We start from the raw sequence: 19,621 nt of genomic DNA, 5'->3' as shown, positions 1-19,621 counted from the left end.
AAACCCGTGAGGAGGACCGCGGCCCAAGAGCGCCGCCACTCCATGCAAACGCTCGCTTCCGCATTGGACTTCCCCACACCGGTTTTGCCCCTGGATGGTTAAATCTGTGCAGATCGGCAGCTTTTGGCTATAGGATTTGCGTGTAAACCTCCCCGAAAGGCCTTCTCCCGGGGGGGATCCTCCGCACCAGGGACCGCCGTCTGCAGGGAACGCTGCACTGAAGTCTGAACGGCGCAGAACGAAGATTCCCCATCACAACCCGCCGCGGCGCTCCCGCCAGGACCCTGCCCCCTCTAGGACCCCGCCCTCTAGCACCCCACCAGGGCCCCGCCCCCTCTAGCACCCCACCAGGACCCCGCCCCCTCCAGCACCCCACCAGGGCCACACCCCCTCCAGCACACCACCAGGGCCCCGCCCTCTAGCACCCCACCAGGGCCCCGCCCTCTAGCACCCCACCAGGACCCCGCCCTCTAGCGCCCCACCAGGGCCCCGCCCCCACTAGCACCCCACCAGGGCCCCGCCCTCTCTAGCACCCCGCCCCCGCTAGCACTCCGCCTCTTGCGTTGCAGGTAAATGGACATTGAGAATCAAAACTGTTTTAATGAAGTGAGAAGCAGAAGAAACCATAAAACATTCCAACAAGTCGCCGGAGCGAAGAGAAGGAGCGGGCGCCAACACGGAAACACAAGGGGGCGGCGCGGTGATGGGGGCGGCGCCCAACAATTCGGACGGCTTCGAGTAATGCTGCAGAATAGGAGGTGCTGCCCCTCCCCCTCCTGACATGGCCGACAGAGCGGCTGATGAGTCTTGGCGGGGTGGGGGGGGGGCTCCTCGCGTCGCACTACTACTACTGTCTGAGCATGCTGAGAGTTGTGATCCGCTGTGTAACTATGGGAACAGTAACATTGGTGGAGCCACCTCTGTGTTTACAAAAGGTCTCAGTCCTCGGGAGGGGGAGGATCTCTCAATCTTCAGTGGAGGGTCTCTCGGGCTTTCTTTGTGTTCGGGGGAGGGTCTCTGTCTTCGGGGGAGGGTCCTGTGTGCTCAGTCTTTGGGGGAGGGTCTCGGGGTCTCAGTCTTCGGGGGAGGGTCTCTCGGGGGTTCTCTGTCTTTGGGGCAGGGTCTCTCAGTCTTGGGGGGAGGGTCTGTCTTTGGGGGAGGGTCTCTCGGGATCTCAGTCTTCGGGGGAGGGGCGTCTGTCTTCGGGGCAGGGTCTCTCAGTCTTGGGGGAGGGTCTCTCGGGATCTCAGTCTTCAGGGCAGGGTCTCTCAGTCTTCGGGGCAGGGTCTCTCAGTCTTCGGGGCAGGGTCTCTCAGTCTTGGGGGGAGGGTCTCTCAGTCTTGGGGGGAGGGTCTCTCGGGATCTCAGTCTTCGGGGCAGGGTTCTCGATCTCAGTCTTTGGGGGAGGGTCTCAGGGTCTCTCAGTCTTCGGGGGAGGGTCTCTCAGTCTTCGGGGGAGGGTCTCTCAGTCTTCGGGGGAGGGTCTCAGGGTCTCTGTCTTCGGGGCAGGGTCTCTCAGTCTTCGGGGGAGGGTGTCAGGATCTCAGTCTTCGGGGCAGGGTCTCTCAGTCTTCGGGGGAGGGTCTCAGGGTCTCTCAGTCTTCGGGGGAGGGTCTCAGGGTCTCTGTCTTCGGGGGAGGGTCTCTCAGTCTTCGGGGGAGGGTGTCAGGATCTCAGTCTTCGGGACAGGGTCTCTCAGTCTTCGGGGGAGGGTCTCAGGATCTCAGTCTTCGGGGCAGGGTCTCTCAGTCTTCGGGGGAGGGTCTCAGGGTCTCTCAGTCTTGTGGCTCGTACTCGGCCACCTTGCGGCGCAGCTCCTTGATCTGGGCGTTCTTGCGGCCGAGGATGTCCTTCATGCTGCGGTAGGCGGCGGTCTCCTGGAACTTGCGGTCGAGCTCCGCCTCGGCGAGGGTCAGCTGCCCGGTGACCCGCTGGAGCTCCTCCTTGGCCTGGGCGAAGCTCTCCTGCAGGGTCTCCTGGCTGGCCGCCTGGTCTCCCAGGGTCTTCTGGAACTGCAGGCGGAGGGTGGCCACGGCGTCTTCCAGGTGGGCGGGCGGTGGTGCGGCCTGCTGCGTCTGGCGGAGGGCGCTCTCTGCGCTGCGCTTGTCGTCCAGCGCCGCGGTCACGTGACCCTCCAGGGTGCGCAGCCGGGCGCGGAGCTTGTCGTTCTCCTCCTGCAGCTGCGCGATGTGGCTGTGGAGGAGGTCGGCGCCATCGCCCAGCGGGGCCAGTCTGCTCTGGGGGCCCCGGGCTGCCGGCTCCGGGTTCTGCTCCAGCGCTGCCACCTGCTCCAGCAGTTGGCGGTTCTCCAGCTCGGACACGTCGGTATGCAGCCGCAGGTGCCAGCGCTCCGCCTGGGAGAAGAGCTGCTGCAGCAGCAGCACGTTGGTGTGGGCAGAGTGGATGAGCTCCAGCTCCAGCTCGCTCAGCACCGCCGCCTGCAGGCCGCCCAGCAGCTCCGACACCTCGTCCGCCGTGTACGTGTCCTCCAGCAGCCGGCTGCCCCGCACGTCCTGGAAGCACGAGGCCACGCTCTTCAGCCGCAGCTGGCGCCGGGACTGGGCGAAGCGCATGTAGCTCACGACCTCCCCGCGGTGATGCTCGCTCAGCTCCGCCATCTTGATGTGGCCAGTAACGTTTCCATGGTTACCAAGGCTGTCCTCGTCCTCCTCCCTCTAGTTGCCCGAAGTAAAGATGGCGCTTCCTTAAAGCGCGGATCCGATTAGTGGAGCCGGTAGGCAAATGAAATCTGGGTTTCTGATTGGTCAAATGTGACACAAGTACCGCCCCTAGCAGCGGGTCCTCAGTGAAGACAGAGAGCCTTTGATTGGGCACTTTTCGGTAGCGGTTAGTAAATCCCGGACACTGATTGGCTGACTGTACCAAGAACCCGCCTCTTCCGGTGTATCTGAGCGGCTTGTCTCGGGGGGTAAAGCAAACATGGCGATGCCCTTGTGTCTTCGGGCGCTGAGAGTCCTGCGGGCGGCCCCGGTCTGCCGGCTCCACATTGCTCCCCGGGCGCAGTCCACGGTCCCGATTACTGTTAGCCACAGCGCCCCGCTCAAACACGACGACCATGAAGATATCAATGTGTACGACAAGGTAACCCGCTGTGTGTGAGGAAGTGGGGCCCCCTAGAGGTTGGGTCAGCCCTGTACACTGTAGGGGAGGTGGAGCCCAAACCAGAGCAGCCAATCAGCATCCAGCTGTCATATTGTGACCTGCGGAAGGATGGAAGCTGTGCTAGGATTGGCTGCTGCCGCTATTATGGTGCTAAAGAAAAGGCCTGGCTGACACTGCGCTGTAGGGGGGAAGGGCTGACACTCCGTACTGTGGCACTAGGGGGAGCTCCCTACATACAGATATATACAGCCACCACTAGGGGGAGCTTACTACATACAGATATATACAGCCACCACTAGGGGGAGCTTACTACATACAGATCCATACAGCCACCACTAGGGGGAGCTCCCTACATACAGATATATACAGCCACCACTAGGGGGAGGTCACTACATACAGATATATACAGCCACCACTAGGGGGAGCTTACTACATACAGATCCATACAGCCACCACTAGGGGGAGCTCACTACATACAGATATATACAGCCACCACTAGGGGGAGCTTACTACATACAGATCCATACAGCCACCACTAGGGGGAGCTCCCTACATACAGATATATACAGCCACCACTAGGGGGAGGTCACTACATACAGATATATACAGCCACCACTAGGGGGAGCTCGCTACATACAGATATATACAGCCACCACTAGGGGGAGTTCCCTACATACAGATATATACAGCCACCACTAGGGGGGAGCTCACTACATACAGATATATACAGCCACCACTAGGGGGGAGCTCACTACATACAGATATATACAGCCACCACTAGGGGGGAGCTCACTACATACAGATATATACAGCCACCACTAGGGGGGAGCTCACTACATACAGATATATACAGCCACCACTAGGGGGGAGCTCACTACATACAGATATATACAGCCACCACTAGGGGGAGCACACTACATACAGATATATACAGCCACCACTAGGGGGAGCTCCCTACATACAGATATATACAGCCACCACTAGGGGGAGCACACTACATACAGATATATACAGCCACCACTAGGGGGAGCACACTACATACAGATATATACAGCCACCACTAGGGGGAGCACACTACATACAGATATATACAGCCACCACTAGGGGGAGCACACTAGATACAGATATATACAGCCACCACTAGGGGGAGCACACTACATACAGATATATACAGCCACCACTAGGGGGAGCACACTACATACAGATATATACAGCCACCACTAGGGGGAGCACACTACATACAGATATATACAGCCACCACTAGGGGGAGCACACTACATACAGATATATACAGCCACCACTAGGGGGAGCACACTACATACAGATATATACAGCCACCACTAGGGGGAGCACACTACATACAGATATATACAGCCACCACTAGGGGGAGCACACTACATACAGATATATACAGCCACCACTAGGGGGAGCTCCCTACATACAGATATATACAGCCACCACTAGGGGGAGCTCCCTACATACAGATATATACAGCCACCACTAGGGGGAGGTCACTACATACAGATATATACAGCCACCACTAGGGGGAGGTCACTACATACAGATATATACAGCCACCACTAGGGGGAGGTCACTACATACAGATATATACAGCCACCACTAGGGGGAGGTCACTGCATACAGATATATACAGCCACCACTAGGGGAAGCTCACTGCATACAGATATATACAGCCACCACTAGGGGAAGCTCACTGCATACAGATATATACAGCCACCACTAGGGGGAGCTCCCTACATACAGATATATACAGCCACCACTAGGGGGAGCTCCCTACATACAGATATATACAGCCACCACTAGGAGGAGCACACTACATACAGATATATACAGCCACCACTAGGGGGAGCTCACTACATACATGCATATACAGCTACCACTAGGGGGAGCTCCCTACATACAGATATATACAGCCACCACTAGGGGGAGCTCCCTACATACAGATATATACAGCCACCACTAGGGGGAGCTCCCTACATACAGATATATACAGCCACCACTAGGGGGAGCTCCCTACATACAGATATATACAGCCACCACTAGGGGGAGCTCCCTACATACAGATATATACAGCCACCACTAGGGGGAGCTCACTAGATACAGATATGTATACAGCCACCACTAGGGGGAGCTCCCTACATACAGATATGTATACAGCCACCACTAGGGGGAGCTCCCTACATACAGATATATACAGCCACCACTAGGGGGAGCTCCCTACATACAGATATATACAGCCACCACTAGGGGGAGCTCCCTACATACAGATATATACAGCCACCACTAGGGGGAGCACACTACATACAGATATATACAGCCACCCCCAGGGGGAGCCCACTACATGCAGATGTATACAGCCACCCCCAGGGGAGCCCACTACATGCAGATGTATACAGCCACCCCCAGGGGGAGCCCACTACATGCAGATGTATACAGCCACCCCCAGGGGGAGCCCACTACATGCAGATGTATACAGCCACCCCCAGGGGGAGCCCACTACATGCAGATGTATACAGCCACCCCCAGGGGGAGCCCACTACATGCAGATGTATACAGCCACCCCCAGGGGGAGCCCACTACATGCAGATGTATACAGCCACCCCCAGGGGGAGCCCACTACATGCAGATGTATACTGCCACCCCCAGGGGGAGCCCACTACATGCAGATGTATACTGCCACCCCCAGGGGGAGCCCACTACATGCAGATGTATACAGCCACCCCCAGGGGGAGCCCACTACATGCAGATGTATACAGCCACCCCCAGGGGGAGCCCACTACATGCAGATGTATACAGCCACCCCCAGGGGGAGCCCACTACATGCGGATGTATACAGCCACCCCCAGGGGGAGCCCACTACATGCGGATGTATACAGCCACCCCCAGGGGGAGCCCACTACATGCGGATGTATACAGCCACCCCCAGGGGGAGCCCACTACATGCGGATGTATACAGCCACCCCCAGGGGGAGCCCACTACATGCGGATGTATACAGCCACCCCCAGGGGGAGCCCACTACATGCGGATGTATACAGCCACCCCCAGGGGGAGCCCACTACATGCGGATGTATACAGCCACCCCCAGGGGGAGCCCACTACATGCGGATGTATACAGCCACCCCCAGGGGGAGCCCACTACATGCGGATGTATACAGCCACCCCCAGGGGGAGCCCACTACATGCGGATGTATACAGCCACCCCCAGGGGGAGCCCACTACATGCGGATGTATACAGCCACCCCCAGGGGGAGCCCACTACATGCGGATGTATACAGCCACGCCCAGGGGGAGCCCACTACATGCGGATGTATACAGCCACGCCCAGGGGGAGCCCACTACATGCGGATGTATACAGCCACGCCCAGGGGGAGCCCACTACATGCGGATGTATACAGCCACGCCCAGGGGGAGCCCACTACATGCAGATGTATACAGCCACGCCCAGGGGGAGCCCACTACATGCAGATGTATACAGCCACGCCCAGGGGGAGCCCACTACATGCAGATGTATACAGCCACGCCCAGGGGGAGCCCACTACATGCAGATGTATACAGCCACGCCCAGGGGGAGCCCACTACATGCAGATGTATACAGCCACGCCCAGGGGGAGCCCACTACATGCAGATGTATACAGCCACGCCCAGGGGGAGCCCACTACATGCAGATGTATACAGCCACGCCCAGGGGGAGCCCACTACATGCAGATGTATACAGCCACGCCCAGGGGGAGCCCACTACATGCAGATGTATACAGCCACGCCCAGGGGGAGCCCACTACATGCAGATGTATACAGCCACGCCCAGGGGGAGCCCACTACATGCAGATGTATACAGCCACGCCCAGGGGGAGCCCACTACATGCAGATGTATACAGCCACGCCCAGGGGGAGCCCACTACATGCAGATGTATACAGCCACGCCCAGGGGGAGCCCACTACATGCAGATGTATACAGCCACGCCCAGGGGGAGCCCACTACATGCAGATGTATACAGCCACGCCCAGGGGGAGCCCACTACATGCAGATGTATACAGCCACGCCCAGGGGGAGCCCACTGCATGCAGATGTATACAGCCACGCCCAGGGGGAGCCCACTGCATGCAGATGTATACAGCCACCGCCAGGGGGAGCTCACTACATACAGCCGCCACCAGGGGGAGCTCCCTACATACAGATATATACAGCCACCACTAGGGGGAGCTCCCTACATACAGATATATACAGGGGAGCTCCCTACATACAGATGTGTACAACCACCACTAGAGGGAGCTCACCACATACAGATATATACAGCCACCGCTAGGGGGAGCCCACTACATACAGCCGCCACTAGGGGGAGCTCACAACATACAGATATATACAGCCACCGCTAGGGGAAGCTCACTACATACAGCCGCCATTATGGGGAGCTCACGACATACAGATATATACAGCCACCACTAGGGGGGAGCTCACTACATACAGATATATACAGCCACCACTAGGGGGGAGCTCACTACATACAGATATATACAGCCACCACTAGGGGGGAGCTCACTACATACAGATATATACAGCCACCACTAGGGGGGAGCTCACTACATACAGATATATACAGCCACCACTAGGGGGGAGCTCACGACATACAGATATATACAGCCACCCCTAGGGGGAGCTCACTACATACAGATATATACAGCCACCCCTAGGGGGAGCTCACTACATACAGATATATACAGCCACCACTAGGGGGGAGCTCACTACATACAGATATATACAGCCACCACTAGGGGGGAGCTCACTACATACAGATATATACAGCCACCACTAGGGGGGAGCTCACTACATACAGATATATACAGCCACCACTAGGGGGGAGCTCACTACATACAGATATATACAGCCACCACTAGGGGGGAGCTCACTACATACAGATATATACAGCCACCACTAGGGGGGAGCTCACTACATACAGATATATACAGCCACCACTAGGGGGGAGCTCACGACATACAGATATATACAGCCACCACTAGGGGGGAGCTCACGACATACAGATATATACAGCCACCACTAGGGGGGAGCTCACGACATACAGATATATACAGCCACCACTAGGGGGGAGCTCACGACATACAGATATATACAGCCACCACTAGGGGGGAGCTCACGACATACAGATATATACAGCCACCACTAGGGGGGAGCTCACGACATACAGATATATACAGCCACCACTAGGGAGGAGCTCACTACATACAGATATATACAGCCACCACTAGGGGGGAGCTCACTACATACATGCAGATATATACAGCCACCACTAGGGGGGAGCTCACTACATACATGCAGATATATACAGCCACCACTAGGGGGGAGCTCACTACATACATGCAGATATATACAGCCACCACTAGGGGGGAGCTCACTACATACATGCAGATATATACAGCCACCACTAGGGGGGAGCTCACTACATACATGCAGATATATACAGCCACCACTAGGAGGAGCTCCCTACATTCAGATATAGACAGCCACCACTAGGGAGCTCCCTACATTCAGATATAGACAGCCACCACTAGGGGGAGCTCCCTACATACAGATATATACAGCCACCCCTAGGGGGAGCTCCCTACATACAGATATATACAGCCACCACTAGGGGGGAGCTCACTACATACAGATATGTACAGTCACTACTAGGAGGAGTTCACTACATACAGATATATACAGCCACCACTAGGGGGAGCTCACGACATACAGATATATACAGCCACCACTAGGAGGAGCTCACGACATACAGATATAGACAGCCACCACTAGGGAGCTCCCTACATACAGATATATACAGCCACCACTAGGGGGAGCTCCCTACATACAGATATATACAGCCACCCCTAGGGGGAGCTCCCTACATACAGATATATACAGCCACCCCTAGGGGGAGCTCCCTACATACAGATATATACAGCCACCACCAGGGGGAGCTCTCTACATACAGATATATACAGCCACCCCTAGGGGGAGCTCCCTACATACAGATATATACAGCCACCCCTAGGGGGAGCTCCCTACATACAGATATATACAGCCACCACCAGGGGGAGCTCTCTACATACAGATATATACAGCCACCACTAGGGGGGAGCTCTCTACATACAGATATATACAGCCACCACTAGGGGGGAGCTCACTACATACATGCAGATATATACAGCCACCACTAGGGGGGAGCTCACTACATACATGCAGATATATACAGCCACCACTAGGAGGAGCTCACTACATACAGATATAGACAGCCACCACTAGGGAGCTCCCTACATACAGATATAGACAGCCACCCCTACGGGGAGCTCCCTACATACTGATATATACAGCCACCACTAGGGGGGAGCTCACTACATACAGATATATACAGTCACTACTAGGAGGAGTTCACTACATACAGATGTATACAGCCACCACTAGGGGGAGCTCACTACATACATGCAGATATATACAGCCAACACTAGGAGGAGCTCACTGCATACAGATATATACAGTACAGCCACCCCCAGGGGGAGCTCACTACATACAGATATATACAGCCACCCCCAGGGGGAGCTCACTACATACAGATATATACAGCCACCCCTAGGGGGAGCTCCCTACATACAGATATATACAGCCACCCCTAGGGGGAGCTCCCTACATACAGATATATACAGCCACCCCTAGGGGGAGCTCCCTACATACAGATATATACAGCCACCCCTAGGGGGAGCTCCCTACATACAGATATATACAGCCACCCCTAGGGGGAGCTCCCTACATACAGATATATACAGCCACCCCTAGGGGGAGCTCCCTACATACAGATATATACAGCCACCACCAGGGGGAGCTCACGACATACAGATGTATACAACCACCACTAGAGGGAGCTCACCACATACAGATATATACAGCCACCACTAGGGGAAGCTCACTACATACAGCCGCCACTATGGGGAGCTCACGACATACAGATATATATACAGCCACCACTAGGGGGAGCTCACGACATACAGATATATATACAGCCACCACTAGGGGGGAGCTCACGACATACAGATATATATACAGCCACCACTAGGGGGGAGCTCACGACATACAGAGATGTATACAGCCACCACTAGGGGGGAGCTCACGACATACAGAGATGTATACAGCCACCACTAGGGGGGAGCTCACTACATACAGATATATACAGCCACCACTAGGGGGAGCTCACTACATACAGATATATACAGCCACCACTAGGGGGGAGCTCACTACATACATGCAGATATATACAGCCACCACTAGGGGGGAGCTCACTACATACATGCAGATATATACAGCCACCACTAGGGGGGAGCTCACTACATACATGCAGATATATACAGCCACCACTAGGGGGGAGCTCACTACATACAGATGTATACAGCCACCACTAGGGGGAGCTCACTACATGCATGCAGATATATACAGCCAACACTAGGAGGAGCTCACTGCATACAGATATATACAGCCGCCACTAGGGGGAGCTCACTACATACAGATATATACAGCCACCACTAGGGGGGAGCTCACTACATACAGATATATACAGTCACTACTAGGAGGAGCTCACTACATACAGATATATACAGCCAATACTAGGGGGGAGCTCACTACATACATGCAGATATATACAGCCACCACTAGGGGGAGCTCACTACATACAGATATATACAGACACCACTAGGGGGAGCTCACTACATACAGATATATACAGCCACCACTAGGGGAGCTCACTACATACAGATATATACAGTCACCACTAGGAGGAGCTCACTACATACAGATATATACAGCCACCACTAGGGGGAGCTCACTACATACAGATATATACAGCCACCACTAGGGGGGAGCTCACTACATACAGATATATACAGCCACCACTAGGGGGAGCTCCCTACATACAGATATATACAGCTACCACTAGGGGGAGCTCCGTACATACAGATGTATACAGCCACCACTAGGGGGAGCTCACTACATACAGATATATACAGCCACCACTAGGGGGAGCTCACTACATACACAAATACACAGCCACCACTAGGGGGAGCTCACAACATACAGATATATACAGCCACCACTAGGGGGAGCTCACAACATACAGATATATACAGCCACCACTAGGGGGAGCTCACCGCATACAGATATATACAGCCAGCACTAGGGGAAGCTCACCACATACAGATATATACAGCCAGCACTAGGGGAAGCTCACCACATACAGATATATACAGCCACCACTAGGGGGAGCTCACCACATACAGATATATACAGCCACCACTAGGGGGAGCTCACCATATACAGATATATAGAACCACCACTAGGGGGAGCTCACTACATACAGATATATACAGCCAACACTAGGGGGAGCTCACTACATACAGATATATACAGCCGCCACTAGGGGGGAGCTCCCTACTTACAGATATATACAGCCGCCACTAGGGGGAGCTCCCTACTTACAGATATATACAGCCACCAGTAGGGGGAGCTCCCTACTTACAGATATATACAGCCACCACTAGGGGGAGCTCCCTACATACAGATATATACAGCCACCACTAGGGGAAGCACACTACGTACAGATATATACAGCCACCACTAGGGGAAGCACATCACATACAGATATATACAGCCACCACTAGGGAGAGCACACTACACACAGATATATACAGCCACCACTAGGGGAAGCACATGACATACAGATATATACAGCCACCACTAGGGGGAGCTCACCATATACAGATATATAGAACCACCACTAGGGGGAGCTCACTACATACAGATATATACAGCCAACACTAGGGGGAGCTCACTACATACAGATATATACAGCCACCACTAGGGGGAGCTCCCTACTTACAGATATATACAGCCACCACTAGGGGGAGCTCCCTACATACAGATATATACAGCCACCACTAGGGGAAGCACATGACATACAGATATATACAGCCATCACTAGGGGGAGCTCCCTACATACAGATATATACAGCCACCACTAGGGAGAGCTCACTACACACAGATATATACAGCCACCACTAGGGGGAGAACACTACACACAGATATATACAGCCACCACTAGGGGGAGCACACTACACACAGATATATACAGCCACCCCTAGGAGGAGCTGACTGCATACAGATATATACAGCCACCACTAGGGGGAGCTCCCTACATACAGATATATACAGCCACCACTAGGGGGAGCTCCCTACATACAGATATATACAGCCACCACTAGGGGGAGCACACTACATACAGATATATACAGCCACCACTAGGGGAAGCTCACTACATACAGGTATATACAGCCACCACTAGGTGGAGCTCACTACATACAGATATACAGCCACCACTAGGGGGAGCTCACTACATACAGATATATACAGCCACCACTAGGTGGAGCTCACTACATACAGATATATACAACCACCACTAGGGGGGAGCTCACTACATACAGATATATACAGCCATCACTAGGTGGAGCTCACTACATACAGATATATACAGCCACCACTAGGGGGAGCTCACTACATACAGATATATACAGCCATCACTAGGGGGAGCTCACTACATACAGATATATACAGCCACCACGAGGTGGAGCACACTACATACAGATATATACAGCCACCACTAGGGGGAGCTCACTACATACAGATACATACAGCCACCACTAGGGGGAGCTCACTACATAGATATATACAGCCATCACTAGGGGGAGCTCACTACATACAGATATATACAGCCACCCCTAGGGGGAGCTCACTACATATAGATATATACAGCCACCACTAGGGGGAGCTCACTACATACAGATATATACAGCCACCACTAGGGGGAGCTCACTACATACAGATATATACAGTCCCCACTAGGGGGAGCTCACTACATACAGATATATACAGTCCCCACTAGGGGGAGCTCACTACATACAGATATATACAGCCACCACTAGGGGGAGCTCACTACATACAGATATATACAGCCACCACTAGGGGGAGCTCACTACATACAGATGTATGCGGCTGCCACCGTGTCTGCTGGGGGTCTCGGCGGTCGCTGTGTCTGCCGGGGGTCTCGGCGGTCGTGTCCGGACGGTTGGAATTAGTTCTTTTTGTGTCTCCTGTGTATTGAGGGTCGTCTGGAAATCCTCCTGTGAAGACCTGCGGCAGCAAATGAGACGGCTGCTCTGCCTGCTGTTCCCCCATCCGGCAGCGGGGGGCAGTGTGCGGCAGTGTGATTGATGTGGATGGCCCCCCTCCCCCGCAGTGTGCGCGGCCTCCTCATTAGCGCCCTCCCTTTGTTCGCAGGCTCCTGCCGCCGCTGCGCTCGGCCCTGTGTGCGGAGACACATAATGGCACTCGGCGCTTTCATCTCCTCCGCTGCCCCCGGGAGCTGGCGCTCTGCTTTATTTAACCCTCTCTGTGCCCGCTTGTATTAACCCCGTGTTCTCTCTCCTTCCAGAACCCGGACTGGCACGGCTTCAGCGAGGACGCGGCGCAGGATGTGCGCTACATGCGGCTGGTGATGTTTTTCGGCCTGTCGGTCTGCCTGGTGCTGCTCCCCCTGTATGTGGCCTATGCCCCGGGGCGGAGGTGAGTGCGCCGCTGCCATCGTGTGCCCGGCGTCGGGCCATCTATTGGGCGGTTCTACGGCTTCCCCTGGAGTGACGGCCCCTCTACTGGGGCGGAGCGCCCGCTTGTGGGGTCACATGTCCTCCCGCTACCAATGTACTTGGGCTTGTGGAGGGGTTAATATGGCGGGCCCGGTAAGGGCGCTGCGGGCAGCACACTGTGGGCATCAGGAGTGCCAAGGAGATGGCATGTAGGTGCGGTGCCCAGTGATGTCAGATGGGGCCCTGGGCCTGAGTCGCGGGGCCACTGCTTCCTGCCCACCGCAGGGGGCTGCGGCTCTGGCTTCACAGTGGGGGGCGGCTGCACTGAATGGCGCGGCTCAGGAGGCGGGGCTTCTCATACGCTACCGGCCGCACCCCGGGATACCAGGACACGCAGGGAACCTGTAAATCCCCGCAGGCCAATAGAAGTCAGTGGGCCGCGCCCAACCTGCCGCCAGCCGTCCGGACATGGCATGAGGGGTAAGGCGGGCTCTACCCGCTCAGACCGTTCACTGACTGCTGTCTCTCTCCCGCAGGATGCGGCAGTGGGCTCACCGCGAAGCCGAGCGCCAGATAAAGCGGAGGCGGGCACTCGGGCTGCCTCTCATCGAGATGAACTACTACGAGCCGGCGACGCTGGCGCTGCCCCCGGAGGACGAGTAGCGCCCCTCCCCCGCTCTGCATTAATAAAGTCTGTTCTCCCTACAATCTGCTGTCAGTGCTTTCTTCCAGGAGTGACAACCAATATGGCCGCCGTCAGCGGTCTGACCGCCGCCGTCCGGCAGAGGTGGTTGTAATAAAGGGCCGAGTGGAGCCGCCTCCCTGCCGGCAGAGACGGTCCCGCCCCGTGTGCTGAGCCGCCCGCTAAGCTCCTAAATCTCGCTGACGCAGCTCCTGGAAGGTGACGGATTAGCCGATGGCGGCGCCGCGGGCAGCGAGGTCACGGGTTGGCTGCCCCCGTAACACGGCAGGTGGACCGCTCCCTTAAGAGGCGCAGAGTGATGTTGCTGGAGCTTGTAGTTCCCCGGCGAGGCCTGGCCATGCTGGGAGTAGTAGTGATGGCGGCACGGGAAGGGTTACTGCTGCGGGATTTAAGGCTGAGCGCCGCTGTAATCCGGTGCCACACCTGACCTCAGCCCACCCTGCCCAGGGGGCGCTCAAGGACGCGCGGTGCCAGGTGCCGGACTGGGGGAGACGGCGGGCTGTTGCCATAGTAACAGCTCTAACCATTCCGTATCTCAGCATCGGTTAACCCCTCCCGTGCCAGACAGCGCTGGCCCATCCCCCACCCCTCTGCGTGCCGGGGCCCCACGGGCCACGTGTTAACCCTTCGCTGTCTGCCTTAACTCTTCATGTGACGGCAGGCAAGCCGCGGCTGCTGTTAACTGTTGCATTCCCGAACACTCAGAGTAGCACATCCAGCTGTTGCCGATGCTTTACACTGCAGGTGCCCCCGGGGGGCTAGTACCTATCGCCCCTTCACCCTCACAGGACCCTTAACCCTTCCCCTGCCAGGCGCCTACCGCAGCTCTCAGTTAACCCCTTGTGCCTCAGGTGTGCGCGTCCAGCGCGGTGTGTGCTGCCGCCGTGTGGCCGCGGCGGGTAGTGCAGGCTCTGTAGGGGGCAGCCTCCCGTGCATCCTCTCTCCTCCCTCCGACTCTGCCGCCGCGCTGACACCTGAGCTCTCCGCTGCTCCCGGAGCCGGGCACAGGTAGGTGGCCACATACCGGCGGCGGGCAGCAATGCTCTGCAACTTCTCCGCTCACACACAATGCTCTGCAGGAAGCCGGGGATCTGCAGGACGGGGCGCTGCAACTTCTGGCGCTGCAAGTCATGTGCTGCAGCCTGGGCGATGCTCTGCAGACTCGGGATACACAGGTGCAGGGAGCTGGGACACCGGGGGATGCTCTGCAGGGAGCTGGGACACCGGGGGATGCTCTGCAGCTAGCTGGGACACCTGGGGATGCTCTGCTAGTTCTCGGTGCACATGGGTTATGCGATGCTCTGCAGGTAGCTGGGACACCTGGGGATGCTCTGCAGACTCGGGATACACAGGTGCAGGGAGCTGGACACCGGGGGATGCTCTGCAGGGAGCTGGACACCGGGGGATGCTCTGCAGGGAGCTGGACACCGGGGGATGCTCTGCAGGGAGCTGGGACACCGGGGGATGCTCTGCAGGGAGCTGGGACACCGGGGGATGCTCTGCAGGGAGCTGGACACCTGGGATGCTCTGCTAGTTCTTGGTGCACATGGGTTATGCGATGCTCTGCAGGTAGCTGGACACCTGGGGATGCTCTGCTAGTTCTTGGTGCACATGGGTTATGCGATGCTCTGCAGGTAATAATAATAATAATAATAATCTTTATTTGTATAGCGCCAACATATCCCGCAGCGCTTACATAGACGGGGGAATACAGAAAGACAAAATACAAACATTACAGACCCACGGTTACATAGTAATCAGCTGATGGAAACAATAGGGGTGCGGGTCCTGCTCCAACGAGCTTACATACTACAAGTAATGGGGTGATACAGAGGGTAAAGGGGCTGGAGATGGGCACGGTATGGGGGGGGTGGAGATGTGTACGGTATGGGGGGGTGGAGATGGGCACGGTATGGCGGGGTGGAGATGTGCACAGTATGGCGGGGTGGAGATGTGCACGGTATGGCGGGGTGGAGATGTGCACGGTATGGCGGGGTGGAGATGTGCACGGTATGGGGGGGTGGAGATGTGCACGGTATGGGGGGGTGGAGATGTGTACGGTATGGGGGGGTGGAGATGGGCACGGTATGGCGGGGTGGAGATGTGCACAGTATGGCGGGGTGGAGATGTGCACGGTATGGCGGGGTGGAGATGTGCACGGTATGGCGGGGCTGGAGATGGGCGCGGTATGGCGGGGTGGAGATGTGCACGGTATGGGGGGGTGGAGATGTGCACGGTATGGGGGGGTGGAGATGTGCACGGTATGGGGGGGTGGAGATGTGCACGGTATGGGGGGGTGGAGATGGGCACAGTATGGCGGGGCGGAGATGGGCACGGTATGGCGGGGTGGAGAGTGAGCGATGCTATACACATAGACAATGGTCAGACATTTAGCCGTGTGACGGCAGAAACGGTGTGACTGCAGGAGCGGTTTATGATGGCTAGCAGGGATTGCAGTCAGTAGGTCAGGGAGCATGTTATCAGGCGGAGTACAGAGAGGTTTGTTTAGGGAATGCGGTATGCCTCCCTGAAGAGGTGCGTTTTTAGAGCACGCCTGAAGTTCTGCGAGTCCTGGATTGCTCGGGTAGCCTTTGGTAGTGCGTTCCAGAGGACCGGTGCTGCTCTGGAGAAGTCTTGGAGGCGGGAATGAGAAGTTCGAATTAAAGGGGCGCTCAGTCTGGTAGCTGGGACACCTGCGATGCTCTGCAGGTAGCTGGGACACCTGGGGATGCTCTGCTAGTTCTTGGTGCACATGGGTTATGCGATGCTCTGCAGGTAGCTGGATACCTGGGGATGCTCTGCTAGTTCTCGGTGCACATGGGTTATGCGATGCTCTGCAGGTAGCTGGGACACCTGGGGATGCTCTGCTAGTTCTTGGTGCACATGGGTTATGCGATGCTCTGCAGGTAGCTGGGACACCTGGGGATGCTCTGCAGGTAGCTGGGACACCTGGGGATGCTCTGCTAGTTCTTGGTGCACATGGGTTATGCGATGCTCTGCAGGGAGCTGGGACACCTGGGGATGCTCTGCTAGTTCTCGGTGCACATGGGTTATGCGATGCTCTGCAGGTAGCTGGGACACCTGGGGATGCTCTGCTAGTTCTTGGTGCACATGGGTTATGCGATGCTCTGCAGGTAGCTGGATACCTGGGGATGCTCTGCTAGTTCTCGGTGCACATGGGTTATGCGATGCTCTGCAGGTAGCTGGGACACCTGGGGATGCTCTGCTAGTTCTTGGTGCACATGGGTTATGCGATGCTCTGCAGGTAGCTGGGACACCTGGGGATGCTCTGCAGGTAGCTGGGACACCTGGGGATGCTCTGCTAGTTCTTGGTGCACATGGGTTATGCGATGCTCTGCAGGGAGCTGGGACACCTGGGGATGCTCTGCTAGTTCTTGGTGCACATGGGTTATGCGATGCTCTGCAGGTAGCTGGAACACCTGGGGATGCTCTGCTAGTTCTCAGTGCACATGGGTTATGCGATGCTCTGCAGGTAGCTGGACACCTGGGGATGTTCTGCTAGTTCTTGGTGCACATGGGTTATGCGATGCTCTGCAGGTAGCTGGGACACCTGGGGATGCTCTGCTAGTTCTTGGTGCACATGGGTTATGCGATGCTCTGCAGGTAGCTGGACACCTGGGGATGTTCTGCTAGTTCTCGGTGCACATGGGTTATGCGATGCTCTGCAGGGAGCTGGACACCTGGGATGCTCTGCTAGTTCTCGGTGCACATGGGTTATGCGATGCTCTGCAGGTAGCTGGGACACCTGGGGATGCTCTGCTAGTTCTCGGTGCACATGGGTTATGCGATGCTCTGCAGGTAGCTGGACACCTGGGGATGCTCTGCTAGTTCTTGGTGCACATGGGTTATGCGATGCTCTGCAGGTAGCTGGACACCTGGGGATGCTCTGCTAGTTCTTGGTGCACATGGGTTATGCGATGCTCTGCAGGTAGCTGGGACACCTGCGATGCTCTGCAGCTAGCTGGGACACCTGGGGATGCTCTGCTAGTTCTCGGTACACATGGGTTATGCGATGCTCTGCAGGTAGCTGGGACACCTGGGGATGCTCTGCTAGTTCTTGGTGCACATGGGTTATGCGATGCTCTGCAGGTAGCTGGACACCTGGGGATGTTCTGCTAGTTCTTGGTGCACATGGGTTATGCGATGCTCTGCAGGTAGCTGGACACCTGGGGATGCTCTGCTAGTTCTTGGTGCACATGGGTTATGCGATGCTCTGCAGGGAGCTGGGACACCTGGGGATGCTCTGCTAGTTCTTGGTGCACATGGGTTATGCGATGCTCTGCAGGTAGCTGGACACCTGGGGATGTTCTGCTAGTTCTCGGTACACATGGGTTATGCGATGCTCTGCAGGTAGCTGGGACACCTGGGGATGCTCTGCTAGTTCTTGGTGCACATGGGTTATGCGATGCTCTGCAGGGAGCTGGGACACCTGGGGATGCTCTGCTAGTTCTCGGTGCACATGGGTTATGCGATGCTCTGCAGGTAGCTGGGACACCGGGGGATGCTCTGCAGGGAGCTGGGACACCGGGGGATGCTCTGCTAGTTCTCGGTGCACATGGGTTATGCGATGCTCTGCAGGGAGCTGGGACACCTGGGGATGCTCTGCTAGTTCTCGGTGCACATGGGTTATGCGATGCTCTGCAGGTAGCTGGGACACCTGGGGATGCTCTGCTAGTTCTCGGTGCACATGGGTTATGCGATGCTCTGCAGGTAGCTGGGACACCTGCGATGCTCTGCAGGTAGCTGGACTCCTGGGGATGCTCTGCTAGTTCTTGGTGCACATGGGTTATGCGATGCTCTGCAGGGAGCTGGGACACCTGGGGATGCTCTGCTAGTTCTTGGTGCACATGGGTTATGCGATGCTCTGCAGGTAGCTGGACACCTGGGATGCTCTGCTAGTTCTCGGTACACATGGGTTATGCAATGCTCTGCAGGTAGCTGGGACACCTGGGGATGCTCTGCTAGTTCTTGGTGCACATGGGTTATGCGATGCTCTGCAGGTAGCTGGGACACCTGCGATGCTCTGCAGGTAGCTGGGACACCTGGGGATGCTCTGCTAGTTCTTGGTGCACATGGGTTAT

The 19,621-nt window shown here is 56.1% G+C and overlaps 3 protein-coding genes across 3 annotated transcripts in view; 2 read left to right on the top strand and 1 right to left on the bottom strand.

Annotated features, from left to right (window-relative positions):
* Positions 1–584: 584 nt before the first annotated feature.
* On the bottom strand, positions 585–2,940 carry LZTFL1 (leucine zipper transcription factor like 1). The gene has a single exon (XM_066579949.1). The coding sequence runs from the start codon at positions 2,616–2,618 to the stop codon at positions 1,776–1,778; it is 843 nt and encodes a 280-aa protein (XP_066436046.1). The 5' UTR covers positions 2,619–2,940; the 3' UTR covers positions 585–1,775.
* NDUFB11 (NADH:ubiquinone oxidoreductase subunit B11) lies at positions 2,893–14,524 on the top strand. Its single transcript, XM_066579950.1, has 3 exons — positions 2,893–3,102; positions 13,666–13,796; positions 14,353–14,524. Exons 1-3 carry the CDS (start codon positions 2,941–2,943, stop codon positions 14,477–14,479), a joined length of 420 nt encoding a protein of 139 aa, XP_066436047.1. The 5' UTR covers positions 2,893–2,940; the 3' UTR covers positions 14,480–14,524.
* A 973-nt stretch (positions 14,525–15,497) lies between these two features.
* Positions 15,498–19,621, top strand: part of LOC136579657 (caM kinase-like vesicle-associated protein) — a 134,622-nt gene continuing 130,498 nt past the window's right edge. Inside the window, exon 1 of the mRNA XM_066579701.1 lies at positions 15,498–15,527. The gene's annotated coding sequence lies outside the window, so the exon portion shown is untranslated. The remainder of the gene's footprint in view (positions 15,528–19,621) is intronic.

Source organism: Eleutherodactylus coqui, chromosome 10, assembly GCF_035609145.1.
Source record: "Eleutherodactylus coqui strain aEleCoq1 chromosome 10, aEleCoq1.hap1, whole genome shotgun sequence".
Taxonomy (NCBI): Eukaryota; Metazoa; Chordata; class Amphibia; order Anura; family Eleutherodactylidae; genus Eleutherodactylus; species Eleutherodactylus coqui.
This window is presented reverse-complemented; position numbering and strand designations above follow the sequence as displayed.